Here is a 13,927-nt window from a genome sequence, read left to right on the forward strand (position 1 = left end):
AACCTGCCACAGGAGCTACTGATGCAGTTCTACTCTGCAGTCATCCAGTCTGTTCTCTGCACCTCTATAACTGTCTGGTTCGGCTCAGCTACGAAATCAGACATCAGAAGGTTACAGCGGATAGTTCGGACTGCTGGAAGAATCATCGGCACATCCCCCCCAGCTCTCCAAAAGCTGTACTCGTCCAGAGTCAGTAAAAGGGCTAGCAAAATCATTGTAGACCCCTCGCATCCAGGCCACTTCCTCTTCGAACCCTTGCCATCTGGCCGGCGCTACAGAGCACCGAGCACCAGGACAGCCAGGCATAAGAAAAGTTTCTTTCCTCAGGCCATCTACCTCATGAACACCTAAATCTCTCCCCTAGAGAGTAAACCAGTGCAATACATAATGCTATTTATATTTATAATTGTATCTATTTATCACATCATATCTTTTACTCACATTCCTTTGCATTTGTATAGAACATACCTGTACATACGTATAATGTCTAGTGACTATTTTTTGTATATTGTGTACTTTATATTTTTTTTAATATATTTTTTATCCTTTTTTCACATATTCTATCTTTTCATCTGTGTCTTGTCACTGTCATTCTGTCTGTGCTGTGAAAGTTTCTGTCACCAAGACAAATTCCTTGTATGTGTGAACATATTTGGCAATAATTGTCTAATTTCTGGGGGGGACGCGGTGGCGCAGTGGGTTGGACCGGGTCCTGCTCTTCAGTGGGTCTGCGGTTCGAGTCCCGCTTGGGGTGCCTTGCGGCGGACTGGCGTCCCGTCCTGGGTGTGTCCCCTCCCCCTCCGGCCTTACGCCCTGTGTTACCGGGTAGGCTCTGGTTCGCCGCGACCCCATATGGGACAAGCGGTTCTGAAAATGTATGTATGTATGTATGTCTAATTTCTCCTCTTTCGCACTCTACATATTTTTAGATTTGAGTGGCTGCAAACCCTCCTTACTGACGTGCGTCGCACAGCAGCGAAATAAACTACTGTTTGCATCATAAATTTTTTATTGCTTTTAATTTAATCACTTTAAAAAAAAAATCCCATGATGTTCTTTCAGTTTTTTTCCTCTTTCCCTCTTAAGAAAATTTAAATGTCATTTTAAGCTTTTTAGGTGGTTTCTCTTTGTGGTTTGGTCACTCACACACTACAATTACTACAACAGTTATAATAATCCTAGACATGGATGTGTTGAAGACATGCCCTCGTGCTGTCCCCCATTGGACAATGTTTACCCTAGTAAAGACCCATATTGTTGAGTAGCGCAGCACACTGTACAGGTTCAAGCGGCGCCTCCCAGACACATTGGCCGCTACCTTTTGCGCATCCTTTTCTCCTGGGTTTGAGTTTCGTTTCAATCACAGCGCCTTTTATAATATTGCTTCTCTCAGAACTTTGCTATGTGGTTAGAGGTGAGATCTAGAGAAGAGCCTGATTCTCCAGGGGGTACACAGTTTTTACACGTTAACATCAACAATGACAATGTCTTCATCATCTAGAGAGCAAAGAAAAACACACAGTGAATTTGCAACATTGCCAGTGGGAATACAAGAGAAAGAAGAGAAATCATTAACTGATTGATTGATTGATTGATTGATTGATTGATTGATTATTAGAAATGCCATAAGATAGTGCTTTTTATAATGTTTTACTTTGGGTTTTCCATTTCTAAATTTACACTTGCGTATGTAATACATGGCTAGTAAAACTTAATGCTGATTATACAGCACATACCATCTTTTTCTCTATTATGAGAAAAACATGTTTAAAGGTTAAAGAGAAATGGAAAGAACAGGTTTTTGCTCAGTTGACATCTGAGCAGAAGAGATGAAGAGAAAGAACCTCATAGAATGAACACCTCGTGCCAAAGGCTTTTTAAAGTCTTTGAATAACATTTTTAACCAGATAAATATGTGAATTAATCCGTAGGAAACATCTGTCATGTTACTCGTCAAAAGGTGTTTGAAGGGCAAAATCCATACTTTTTTCTAAGGGGTTTTGCCATAAATCCACTCCGACATGAGACCACACATGGGACCATAACAATATCCTTTTGTAATAAAGCCCTGATTGCTTAGTTATTTTTATAAAGACTGGGTGTCAAGCAAACCTGCAAGGATCAATTTTGTACTGTGACAGCAATTTATCATAATACATAAAAAGAATAATAGCTTATGGGCAAAATCTAATTTTCACTCCGTTTTCAAAAAATATCAGTTTTCATGTAAAATATACTGATCATTCTAGATTGTGTATATAGGTGTGGAGAGAAGAAATATTTGTTAACTAGAGATCAGGCTAAAACCATCTTATTATGAAAGCTGGACGGTGTCATGGGGATTTACTGAATATTGTAATTACATATTTTAAAAAAAGTAAGGCCATCTATCTTTGAGAAAGGATTCTATGGGATGAGATTCCATACAGAAGAGGGAGTATTAAGGAATTGCTTGGACCAGTTCATTCTGAAGGTGCTGCTCAGTGCTGTAACGTCAAGGAAATTCATCCCCCGTCATTAATTTGTGTTCATTATATTTAATTTTTTAAAATAAAATATACTTTTAAAACTTAGTGTAACATCTTACTAATTGTCGGTCTAAGAGTTCTTATTTTTTATCAATAGATCTCTGCCTAAGTGGGAATTCTTTTCTGGTTTTTCAATAACTGGATTTTGATTTAAGCAACACCTTACATTTTTGTCTTCAGTCAGTGATACACCCCAGTATGTTTCTTGTTTTTTTAAATGGAATACCACATATATCGGGCATTGTGTCATTTTGATAGGTACTAATTAAAATTTGGGGGGGCACAGTGGCGCAGCGGGTCTGGGGTTCGAGTGCTGCTTGGGGTGCCTTGTGACAGACCGGCGTCCTGTCCTGAGTGCGTCCCTTCCCCCTCTAGCCTTGCGCCCTGTGTTGCCGGGTTAGGCTCTGGCTTGGGACAAGCGGTTTCAGACTCTGTCTGTGTGTGTGTGATATTTAGAGAAACCCCTAGTGCTTTGGAGCAAAAGACCTGCTAAGTGACTGTTACTACTGCATTGCAAGGAGGGAGAGAGAAAGAGACGTGGGGAGACTGGCGGCCGTGTGAAGTCCCGCGACAAAATAAACATATTATTTATTAGACATATTCATATTGTTAAGTATTAAGTGCTGTAAGTAGTGTATCTAGCAGTGTACGTCACCGTGGTGAATAAGGTGGGTGGGCTGATAACACTATAGTATCCATTGTAAGTCGTTTTGGAAAAAAGTGTCTGATAAATGAATAAATGTAAATGTGAAATGTCTGTATACTTCTCTGAGCAAAACTGCCGAGCCATGTTCTCGAGAAAGGGACAGGACAGAGTCATGCTGCAGCGTTCAATGTATGCACTGTATTTATTGACTCATTTGCTGGTCCAGGAGTCGCAGTGTGCCCCCCCCCCCCCCCCCCCACAGCTCACTTGCAGCGCTCGCTGGGCCAGTTCTCGTACTCCTTGTTGTATCCGGCTCCGGCGAAGCACATGGAGGCCTTCCTGTCGCACTCGCACACAAACATCTCGCACTCGGTGTTTTTCGCTGCAGGACAGAAGGACGGGACAAGTCAGGAGGGTCAACAAAGTGGAGGACGGAGGCAAAACACGGGGGGGGGGAATTTCTGCTATTTTGGCGGTTGGTGTCTTCCTCCTTACTGTACAATGACTGGTTAGAGAAAATGAAAATTTTTATATAAATTAACATCTGTCTGTTTATTCAGAGGGGGGCGCAGTGGTGCAGCGGGTTTGGCCCGTGCCTGCTCTCTGGCAGGTCTGGGGTTCGAGTCCCACTTGGGGTGCCTTGCAATGGACTGGTGTCCCATCCTGGGTGTGTCCCCTCCCTCTCCAGCCCTATGCCCTGTGCTGCCGGGTTAGGCTCCGGCCCCCCGCGACCCCACTCGGGACAAGCGACTTCAGCCAGTGTGCGTGTGTTTATTCAGCTCACATTTTTCTCTAAAGCAGCTTACAACGTTAAGCTACTTACAGTGATTTACCCATTTACACAAGGGTAATTTGGATTGTTTGGCTGGAGCAATTTCAGGCAAGTACCTTGATCAAGGGTACTACAGTATGAGGTGGGATTCGAACCTGCAGCCTCAGAGTCCAAAGTGTTTCGAGTCTTCGCTGCCTCTAAGACAAGTAGCCAGTTGTAGCAAACTGAAACATTTGTCACTGAGCACCTACAGAGGACAGGTTTGAGACCCATGGGGCACTGAGCTGTCCATGTCTGGCCACACACTCCGGTCACGATCAGATGATGACCGACTTTACCTCTGCTCACACGGTAACATACCTACAGTACGCTCCTTGGTGAACATGTGGGGGCCTCACCCACGCTAGCCTTTGACTGACAGCTGCATCATTACACCCTGTCCTGTACTGTCTTGGATAATATTATTGTATTATTTCCTTTTACTTTCTTAGCAGCTGTTTACGGTAATTTACCTCTTTATACAGCTGGGTAGCTTTTTCAGTTCAGGGTAAGTACCTTGATCAAGGGTACTAGAGCAGGAGGTGGGATTCGAACCAGGCTCCATCTGCCATCACTATGCCACTATGCCACCTACTGCCCATTTACTATGAGACCGTGGACACGTGCTGAGGGCTTGAGCCCTGGGGGGTACCGACCCTCGCAGGTGACGGTCTTGTTGGCCTTGTCGCAACTGTAGTGGTAGATGAGGGTGTAGGGGTTCTCCAGGACAGGCCAACAGGCTTTCAGCTCCATGGCTGCGGAGTAGCAGTGGTCGTGGGTCTGGCAACACCTGGCAGGGAGAAGAGAGCAGCCTGCTGAGTCCTGAACTCACAACAGCCCGGTGCCCGTATACACACGCTCCGATGGATGCGCCCGGTGAGGTGGATGTTGCATCGCTAGGTGCTAAAGAAATATCAAGGGGTTCTTGAGGGCTTTATGATTTTGGTGCGATTCTCTTTGGGTCTGAAACACGTAACCATGTTTTTCATGGCGTAACATAGTAAATAAAACCTGGCAACATGTGAGCAGTACAACACGCTGTTGGCCGAAGCGAGGGGTCAGTTTTGTAGGACCAGCTGTGGGTCTGGACTTGAGGCCTGAGGTTCCAGAAAAGGAGAGCTGCAATTTCGCAACACGAAATGTTGAAGTGAAACCATCTCAAAGTGCAGAAGTGACACACAGGGTGGCTTTGTTTCGTCAGCACACAGACTCAGCTGCATACACACACACCGAGGAGCAGATAGACATGGGTACTCGATTATACACGCAACCGCACTCTCTCTCTCTCACACACACACACACACACTCCTTACCTGTCAAGTTCATCCACAGGTGTGCCGGAGCCACCCAGGCCGCAGTAGCACCCGTAGTCAGCGTACTCCAGCGCCGGCCAACTGTCTGGCATCACGCAGATGAGCATGGATCTGAGCTGCCACACAGCCCGGTAGTCGGGGTCCGCTGGCACTAGGGCGCAAAGGGGGTGGCAGTCGGCAGTCAGCACAAGCTGGAACGCAATGAACACACACTCACGAGCAGAATTGTGTGGGATCATCAGTCGTCTGCTGACCCAGAACTTTGCCTGCTGCAGTGCTCTGTTATTTATTTATTCATTCAGTCATTCTGACACTTTTCCCTAGAGCTACCTACATTGTTAGGGTACTTACATTGATTTACCCATTTATACAGCAGGGTAATTTCTTCAGGGTACGTGCCTTGATCAAGGGTACTACGGTAGGTGGTGGGATTCAAACCTGGGTCCTCCTGGGTCCTTTGAGTGAAAGGCTGCAGCTGTAACCACTGCACTTCCTGCTGTTGCCAGTTAATAACTGCATAATACTGCAACTCTATAACCATTAATCATCAGTTGCATTGGATATATGACATCGTGGCCACACATCCCATTTGCATTCACATACACAAATACAGGCAGCAGGTAGTACAGTGTTCAGAGGTACAGCCTTGCGCTTCAAGGGCCCTGAAGGACCCAGGTTCGAATCCCACCCTCCACTGTAGTACCCTTGATCAAAGTACTTTGAATGTACACTATATGTGCTATTATTGATACCCCTTTGAGCACCTTGTTCATCACTTACCAACAGACAGGCCAGCAGCCAGAAGAAGGAAAGTGTAGAAGGTGTTCATCTTGATGACTGACCAGAGATCTGCCTTGCTCTGCTTTTATACCCTGCGGTCACCTTGACCAGGAGTGACAGCGATAACCAGAGTGGCACAAGGAGACATGCAAAGGCAAACACAGCAACGCTGTGCATGTAATGTAAAGACACATGACTGGACACCTGGGGATGCGTGTGGGAAGCGATCCAGGTGATGGCTGCAGGAGCTGTGCCAGAGAACGGCGCCCCCTGTTGAAGGTACAGGAGAAGGTTTCGATGAGTATGAAGAAACGGAACAGGCTGTGATCTTTGAATGACGAAGATGTAGGACGGAGTCACCCTCCTCATCACGCAGCCAAGTAGGTCCCAACAGGGCTGTACATATGTGAACATAGTACATCTTTACAAGGAAATAGGAGATCCGGGAAAAGTGAGTTCCAAAGAGACTCTTCTAGAATGTTGAGCGGGATTCAGCAGTTCTGAGTGAGATAGGGATCTCAATCCACCTCATTGAAACAGAACCAAAAACCTTTGTGCCTTTGATTTTGGACATCTTGTGCATGGAGCCTAGCAGTCTGGTTGGATCGTAGGGAGCAAACAGGTCCTGTTGGAGCTGAGGAGCAGATGCATTGATGAACTACTATGCCACCTGCTGGCCACTTAGTGTGAGGCTCTAGCAACAGAAATGGAAACACGCAAACATAAATCCATTCCTCAGAACTATTGAATGAAGCACGAGGCTCTGGAAACAACATTCAGGCGCACAGTTAGGGGTGTTCCTTGTCCTGCAAAGAGTATTCATACTGCTTCAGGTCTGGAGTTCCAGTGTCACTGAGCTTTCTTGCTTTTGCCAACAGCACCTGGAACTTTCTATACGCTTACACTGCTTGCGTCACTCTTTTTTTTTTTTAACGAATACAATAATAGTGATCATGTGCATTATGCAATGATTGACTGTGAAGGTTATGGATTATGGGGGCGCAATGGTTTGGACCAGGTCCTGCTCTCTGGTGGTTCCGGGGTTCGAGTCCCGCTTGGGGTGCCTTGGAACAGACTGGCATCCCGTCCTGGGTGTGTCCCCTCCCCCTCCAGCCTTACGCCCTGCATTGCCGGGTTAGGCTGCGGCTCCCCGCGACCCTGTATGGGACAAGCGGCTTCAGATGGTGTGTGTGTGTGTGGGTTATGGATTAATCATTGATATGTTGAAACTTGTAGAAATGTTCATGAAGGAATCCAGCACGTGATGTTCCGCACTGTAGTTCAAGTGGTGTTGCTGTCTCTCGAACCTTCTTTCACTGAACGAGTGACCGGTTTAATGGATGATATTTAGTTTTTGTGTTTTTCTTTCAGTCCTTTAATTGGCACTCATAACAGCATTTTCCCGAGGGCTTGCCTTTGCCGTGCACGTGCCATATAGGCACGCCGTGGCTGCTTGGCACAGAGAGCTTCTGGGACATCACATTTGTTCTGATAGGGCAGGTGCCTCACCCCTGAGTTCTGTATAATTCAAATTCCTAGAATGAACCTAGCAAAGAAACCAATTATTTTCTGACGGGGGTGGAAAATTTACGTTGACCTTGAGAAATCCTGGTGCCCTGAATTCCCGATCTCTGGTGCCAATAACTGTTTCTATGCATCAGGAAAGCTTTCTACTGAAGTGCAAGTGCTGCTTTGTGCTGAAGGGGGCGCTCTCTTAACCTTACCGGCAGTCTATGTTCCAGTTCATCCCACTGAGGTTCTTCTGGGTTTCACCGGGGACCGTTTGCTGACCACTGCAATGTTCTGGTGTTGTTCACCATTATACCTCTACACTGACTTCTCAGCCTACACACAAGTCTGGGTCTAGACATTTATAACACAATCAATAAAAGCTTAATAATACACATTCCCTTTGATTTATTTATCCTTACAGGGATGGTTTTGCAAAAAACTCAGATAAAGCCATAATAAAATAAAATTAAAAAAAAGATGCCATCCCATAAACATGTGAGACCCACTGCTTCTCCCAGCCATAAATGCAACTGCAGGGACAAAGGCTTGGACCATAATGTGTACTGGGAGCGAAGGTTCAGCTGCGCGGATCAAACGCCTTGGGTCTTTCAGCCACGAACAGGTCACAGCAAACCTACGGTCCAACACGTGACAAAGTATTTACTTGAACAAACCAATTTGCAGCGGTCTGATGCTAAACCTTGGAGTGTGGACAGCGACACCTGGCACCGATAGCAGGTTGGAGCACACCAGGTGTGCGGTTCGCACATTCACAGGTGCATAGGATCCCACAGCCAATGGAAGTGAAGAAACGCACCCACACACACGAAGGAAGCCGTCAGACGCAGGAATAATCACAGGGGCCCAACCCTTACAGAGTGCAGGAAACGGTCATTTGGAATCCTGCTGAAAATTTATTTAACATTAGTCACAGGATCACAATAAAAATGTTGTGGGTGGGTGATCAGTACATTCTACCAGTCATCGCAGCATTACATTCTTAGTACAAAATAAATTTGATAAAAAGTTTTAGTGCCTAACCAAATCTGAATGGCATGTGCCGTAAGCCAATGACCCAACACTACTGATGGTGCTCTGTAAATTATGTCGTCATTCTCCAATAACCAGTGAAAACAATGCATAGTTCAGAGAAGATATATGTTTGAAAAAACTAATACAAAATCACTGTCTTCTCTGGGATGAGACGCTGCCTCCCTGTGTCCTCCAGCTGGACCCTCCCCTCACCTGCATATGAATCGACCCAGGTCCTCAAGCAGGTGTGGCCTGGGGTGGCGCTTTCACAGAAATGTCATATCACTCCTTTTTCAGGGACGATTTGGCACTTGGCTCATGATACAGAAAAAACCGAAAGCATGAACGGTATTAGAATGCACACTCTGCAACGGTAACATGGCCAGGCACTGTTTTTCCATTTCTAAATAAGTTGCTGGAAAGGGGTTTGGGGGGAGAGGGGTGTGGTCAGGACATGGCAGCATGCAGCTCTTTAATAAACGGATTCTAGAACATGTGAGGGTGCCTTCTAGGGGTCCCTGGTAACACAGCCTGTGCTGGGCACACGCTCTTGGGGAAGGCGGGCTGTGCTGCCCTGCCCTCTCCGGACAGTGCGGTGGAGAGACCTTTCACTTCAGTGCTAGTGGAGGAATGATAGAAAATCCATTACTGATTCAGATAACAAATAAAATATGACCACGTATTTAAAAAAAAAAAAATTTATGAATCATTTTAGGCAAGGTGCTTCGATTAGCACCCCGATCACATGAGTTCCTGGAGGTCACAGGTCATATAGGCTTGTAGAGCAGAGTAGTGACATATTTCTTCTTGTAGCGGTGGGTGGCGCTCAGGACCATCACGCCGTCCTGGGAAGGAAAACGAAGTTTAATAAAATAAGACAATGTGCGAGAAAATCTCACTGTCAGGGTTGGGGTCACAGGAGGAGAAAGGGTCACAGTGCCCCCACTCTGCCCCAGAGCAGCAACAAAGACATTCTCGCCAGTTCAGCTAACGCATTAAAACACAGTTGGGTGGCCAGTGGGTGTGTCTGGGGCTCACCTTGATGGAAAGCGCATACAGGTGGTTGAGCATCACGTGGTTCGGCTCTGGAAGCAGGGCAGGGTCACACTGTTTGTAATAGTAAAACACAGCATCACTGAGCACATCAACCCCCTATAAAAGGCAAGACATGAACTGAACTGGACCATCTAGGTGGGAAAAACATAAGGCAGCTTCTGGTACAGTGACTAAAAGCCCACGTGCTGCAGGGTATGATCCTTGGATGGTGTTTTTGTTGAACCTGTGATAAAGGTTTATGGCTAAACTGCTGTAACAGTCAGTTGATAAGCAGATTCTAAATATATGCAGAGAAAACAAGACAATGTGAAAGGAAAATGGTGCCGGTTCTCACCGAGATCCCCGTGTCCTTGTTAAGGATGACTTGCAGGAGGTGAGGGGGCAGGATGGGCGGAGACTTGAACTTCTCCTCTGGCTTGGAGGTGTACGCCTCCTGCTGGTACGGCCCCGGAGGGGAACTCGAGAGCTCTGGGAAGAGCAAGGCAGCATTTCTACTGGGGCCGTCTGCCTGACAGAAGTCCGCCGTAGTATATCTACCACCAAACCACTACTTACAGGTTAGCTCTCTGTGGCGCCGAGCGGCTGCTCCACATTTAACCCAAAGAAAAGGAGGTTGTTTGTGTTCCACAAAGCAAAGCTGATAAACAAATGGCTCAAGGTTTGGTTTTTTGCATTCACATGCATGTTATGTCCTTGCAATATTTCAAAGCCATGAGAAGACAGAACAGGTATTATTTCTATGTTATATATAAAGTGGTTATAAGTTCAGGAAGACAGTCACAGACAGAAAATGAATAACTGCACTTTCAGGCACAAAAGCTATGCATCGATTCATGAACACACTGTTGCGATTTCCATTTTTTTTTTAAAACGCTTGCATTAAAAAATGTACAGTCATGCTAATTTTCCACTATCATTTAAAAAAAAAATATGCACACAATGTATTAATAAAAGCAAAGGCAGATGAATGCGGACAGTCATGGAAAACTCCAGTCATGGGGATTGTCATGACAACATGCAGCGCGAGCAGATGTGCTCACCTACGCAAAGGATCCCCCCCTTCAGGCACAAAAAGACTCAACCTACTGGAAATGGGGCCAAATTCACCAGACAGATAGAGGACAATGCACTGCTGTGTACATTATGTGAATCATTTAAAATAGCAGCGCCTTCTGACTAAAGTAACAGTCAGAGTCAGATTCTGACTGATGTCCTCACTGACCTCCTTCTGTGATCACTGTGAGGGTCCCAGACACAAAAAAAAAAAAAGAAATCACCTAAATTGTGGACAAAGTTAAAGCACAGAATAAAACCCATCTACCTGAAATGTCAGAGCACTTCTGGGAGTCCACCATGAGTGCATCAAAGACTTCAAAGTCTGTCTTCTTCACCTGGATGACGTTATTGACTGTGCCCAAATGATTGGTCACAACAGGCTAGAGGTACACCATTTCCATTCCAAAACCAAAAAAAAAAAAGAAAGGAAATAAGTAACCAGAGAACATAAGTTTTACACAACTTTAACAAAAAATTTAGAACAATTTGAAATAATATGAATTCATGTGACACATACTGAGGTAGAGTACTCTTCTCAAGGGTAAAGAATTTCTACTTGCATAATCTGAACTTGTACACAATGTAGGACTAAAGGCAACCACTGACCTCTTTTGGGTCATGGGTCCACTGTCCATCCACATAGAACTTGTACTGGTGTTCCCCTTCAGGAAGGTCCACTATGGCCACAAAGTTGTTATGGCTGAAACAGATCATATAAACTTATGTGTATTAATAATTATATTCAATTGTCAGAAGCATTTAAATGATTTTTCATGAAAACACTCCCATCTGTTCACAGAGAAATGGGTTGTCTGCACATGGAGTGGGGCAGCTGGTACTGTAGTGGTTAGAGGTGCTGCCTTTGGACCCAAAGGTCGCAGGTTCAATTCCCACCTGCACTTGTAGTACCCTTGAGAAAGGTACGTACCCTAAAATTGCTCTAGTAAAACACTAACACTGTAAGTCGCTTTGGAGAAAAGCGTCACCTAAATGAATAAATATAAATATTATGAAATCACACACTCGACGTGCAGCGTGTCACAAATGAAGGAGCACGGTTCGAAACCCTGATCCTACTGTACTTCCCTTGATCAGGCACTTACTCTGAATTGGTCCAGTAAAACATGACCCTGCTGTGTTAATGGGGGTTAGTCAAGTAGTTTAGTGTACAACACTAACACACAGTCGGTCACCCTGAAGAAAGGTTTAAGAGAAATAAATATAACAAGAAGAAATGGGACGACTAATTTACTCAAGTCAGGACTCATAACTTCACACTAACCCCTGGCCGCCAAAAGGTTCAAACGGCAGCGGAAGTATCATAGAAGCAGCTGAGGGCAGCCCTGCGGCACAGCAGGAGCGACCCGTTCCGGTCCACGTCACCTTGCTCACCTCTTGGTCAGCGGGATCTTGTTCGCCCAGTTGTTGAAAGATCCAGACAGGAAAACTTCTTTAGCGCCACCCGCCCAACGGAACACCGTGGGCCGGGCTTGACCGGGACCCTTGCCGTTCGCCTCCATGTCTTGCTGCCAAGCCAGATACTCCTCTTTCTCCGTTGGAGGCTGGACGTGCGTAAAGAAAAACGAGAAATGCCTAAACAGACATAAAGGAGAGCGGAAGCCGACACCCCGAGGCCTCCTTTTTGGAAAGCTGTCACACAGACGCGCCTAAATGACAGGTTCATCCGTACCTTCATGTCGACCCCGTGGAAGAGGTAGGGGTCGTCGGTGCTGTCCATGAGGATCTTGGGCCGGTCGCCCTCCTTGTGGCCCCGGCTGTCCCTGCGGTGGCCCTTGTCGCCGTGGGCCCCGCCACCGCTGCCGCCGCTCCTCTCACTGCTGGTGTTGCCCATGGTCCTCTCAGGCACAAAGCATACACTGAAAACACAGTATGAGCTCCAGTCCTGGACAACGAGAAAGTGCTTCCTGTTGACAAACAAAGGAACTCGAGCAGCAAATGTGCGTTTTATACGCAAATTATTCTTTTAATCACAAACCATCAGTGAGGGGACATGAGTCATACTTTCACAGTGATTTCTCCGTCATCCTCTCGCAGCAGGTACCCCCACTTCAGACAAAAGTTGAAAACATTTTACTTTTCTAACAGAACATGAGCATCGGTATCCAATAGCTAGTATTATTGACGTTTATACAGAACAAAACACGAAAGAAGGCAAATTTACTGTAAACAACAGGAAAAACATCGCATATACACATGATTTTATCGGGCTGGACTATCAAAATAATCATAAACTCACAGTTTTACCCTGCCTTAATGTCCAATTCTCTCGAAGAGTTGTGGAAAAAGTTGCTTTATTTCGCCATTTTCCCTCAATCTTCTACAATAACAGGCATACGTCATTAGTGTGCGTCACAACTTTACGCGTCACTTTTGCGCGCAGTCACTCGAGTACGGAAGCCCGGTGTGGACGTATTCCATTTGGAATGCCATTTATATTCCGTTTGAATTGAGTTATCACTGTCACATTGACCAGATTTTCCATCTGTAGACATTTTTTGTACTCGATTAATGTTTAAACGAGTTGTCCCCAACACGTTAAAAAGAAAAGCCTTTTTGCGTGGTATAGTCCTGTCCTACATTTGTAGATGTTTGCAGTTAAGCTTTCACAAGTTAGTAGTTTATTAGTTTATCACTTGAGCAATATGTTTCCCCCCCTCCCACGTGCCAGGAGATACCGCAAATCCCTCACAGTCACTTCTTAATTTCCAATAGCTGTACAATGAGACACAACATAATTCACTGAGCGCTACAGTCTCTGGGTGCTCATTGGGTAAAATCACAGTACCTACTGGTCACCTGAGTGACATTATCCCAATATCCTAGTGAATTTTGTTTGTATTGTATGATTTTACAGTATCACTATAGCTTCGCTACTTCTATTGTTATTGTAGGCATTGGGGATAATTGTTATTATGTGCACTGTTAGGCTCCGTTTAAGATGCTTGGCAAAGTGGAGCAATTCTGCAATGAAACTTCTAGGAAGGTACTTCCCAGGTGTTCAGAGACAGCTAGCAATGCAATATTTAATGAAAAGGCATCACTCTGGTGATAACTGCAACCGAGATTTCATTGTTGCCGTTTGTGACGCCGTATGAATTCTGGGTGAACCGCGTTAAGCCATTTGCGTTGCGCTTCATTCGGGTTCACTTTGTCCCAGCTCTCTCTGTCACTC

General features: G+C 45.4%; 2 protein-coding genes across 11 annotated transcripts; both read right to left on the reverse strand.

The window, feature by feature from the left end:
- Positions 1-3,437: 3,437 nt before the first annotated feature.
- Positions 3,438-6,127, reverse strand: pla2g1b (phospholipase A2, group IB (pancreas)). The gene is made up of 4 exons (XM_018731638.2): positions 6,079-6,127; positions 5,299-5,443; positions 4,642-4,775; positions 3,438-3,556 (listed from the first exon to the last, which is right to left on the reverse strand). The coding sequence occupies exons 1-4, from the start codon at positions 6,125-6,127 to the stop codon at positions 3,438-3,440; spliced, it is 447 nt and encodes a 148-aa protein (XP_018587154.2).
- A 2,334-nt stretch (positions 6,128-8,461) lies between these two features.
- On the reverse strand, positions 8,462-13,126 carry prkab1b (protein kinase, AMP-activated, beta 1 non-catalytic subunit, b). 10 transcript variants are annotated; one of them, XM_018731494.2, is made up of 9 exons: positions 13,000-13,126; positions 12,731-12,801; positions 12,425-12,637; positions 12,127-12,296; positions 11,341-11,434; positions 11,000-11,114; positions 10,013-10,146; positions 9,661-9,729; positions 8,462-9,467 (listed from the first exon to the last, which is right to left on the reverse strand). In XM_018731494.2, exons 2-9 carry the CDS (start codon positions 12,752-12,754, stop codon positions 9,390-9,392), a joined length of 897 nt encoding a protein of 298 aa, XP_018587010.1. In that variant the 5' UTR covers positions 12,755-12,801; positions 13,000-13,126; the 3' UTR covers positions 8,462-9,389. The 10 variants fall into 10 exon arrangements, with proteins under 10 accessions (XP_018587010.1, XP_018587018.1, XP_018587016.1 ...); XM_018731502.2 differs by having other exon boundaries at positions 12,425-12,611; positions 12,757-12,801; positions 13,000-13,111; XM_018731500.2 differs by having other exon boundaries at positions 12,425-12,611; positions 12,757-12,801; positions 12,992-13,111.
- Positions 13,127-13,927: the final 801 nt, after the last annotated feature.

Source organism: Scleropages formosus, chromosome 17 (genome assembly GCF_900964775.1).
Source record: "Scleropages formosus chromosome 17, fSclFor1.1, whole genome shotgun sequence".
NCBI classification, from domain to species: Eukaryota; Metazoa; Chordata; class Actinopteri; order Osteoglossiformes; family Osteoglossidae; genus Scleropages; species Scleropages formosus.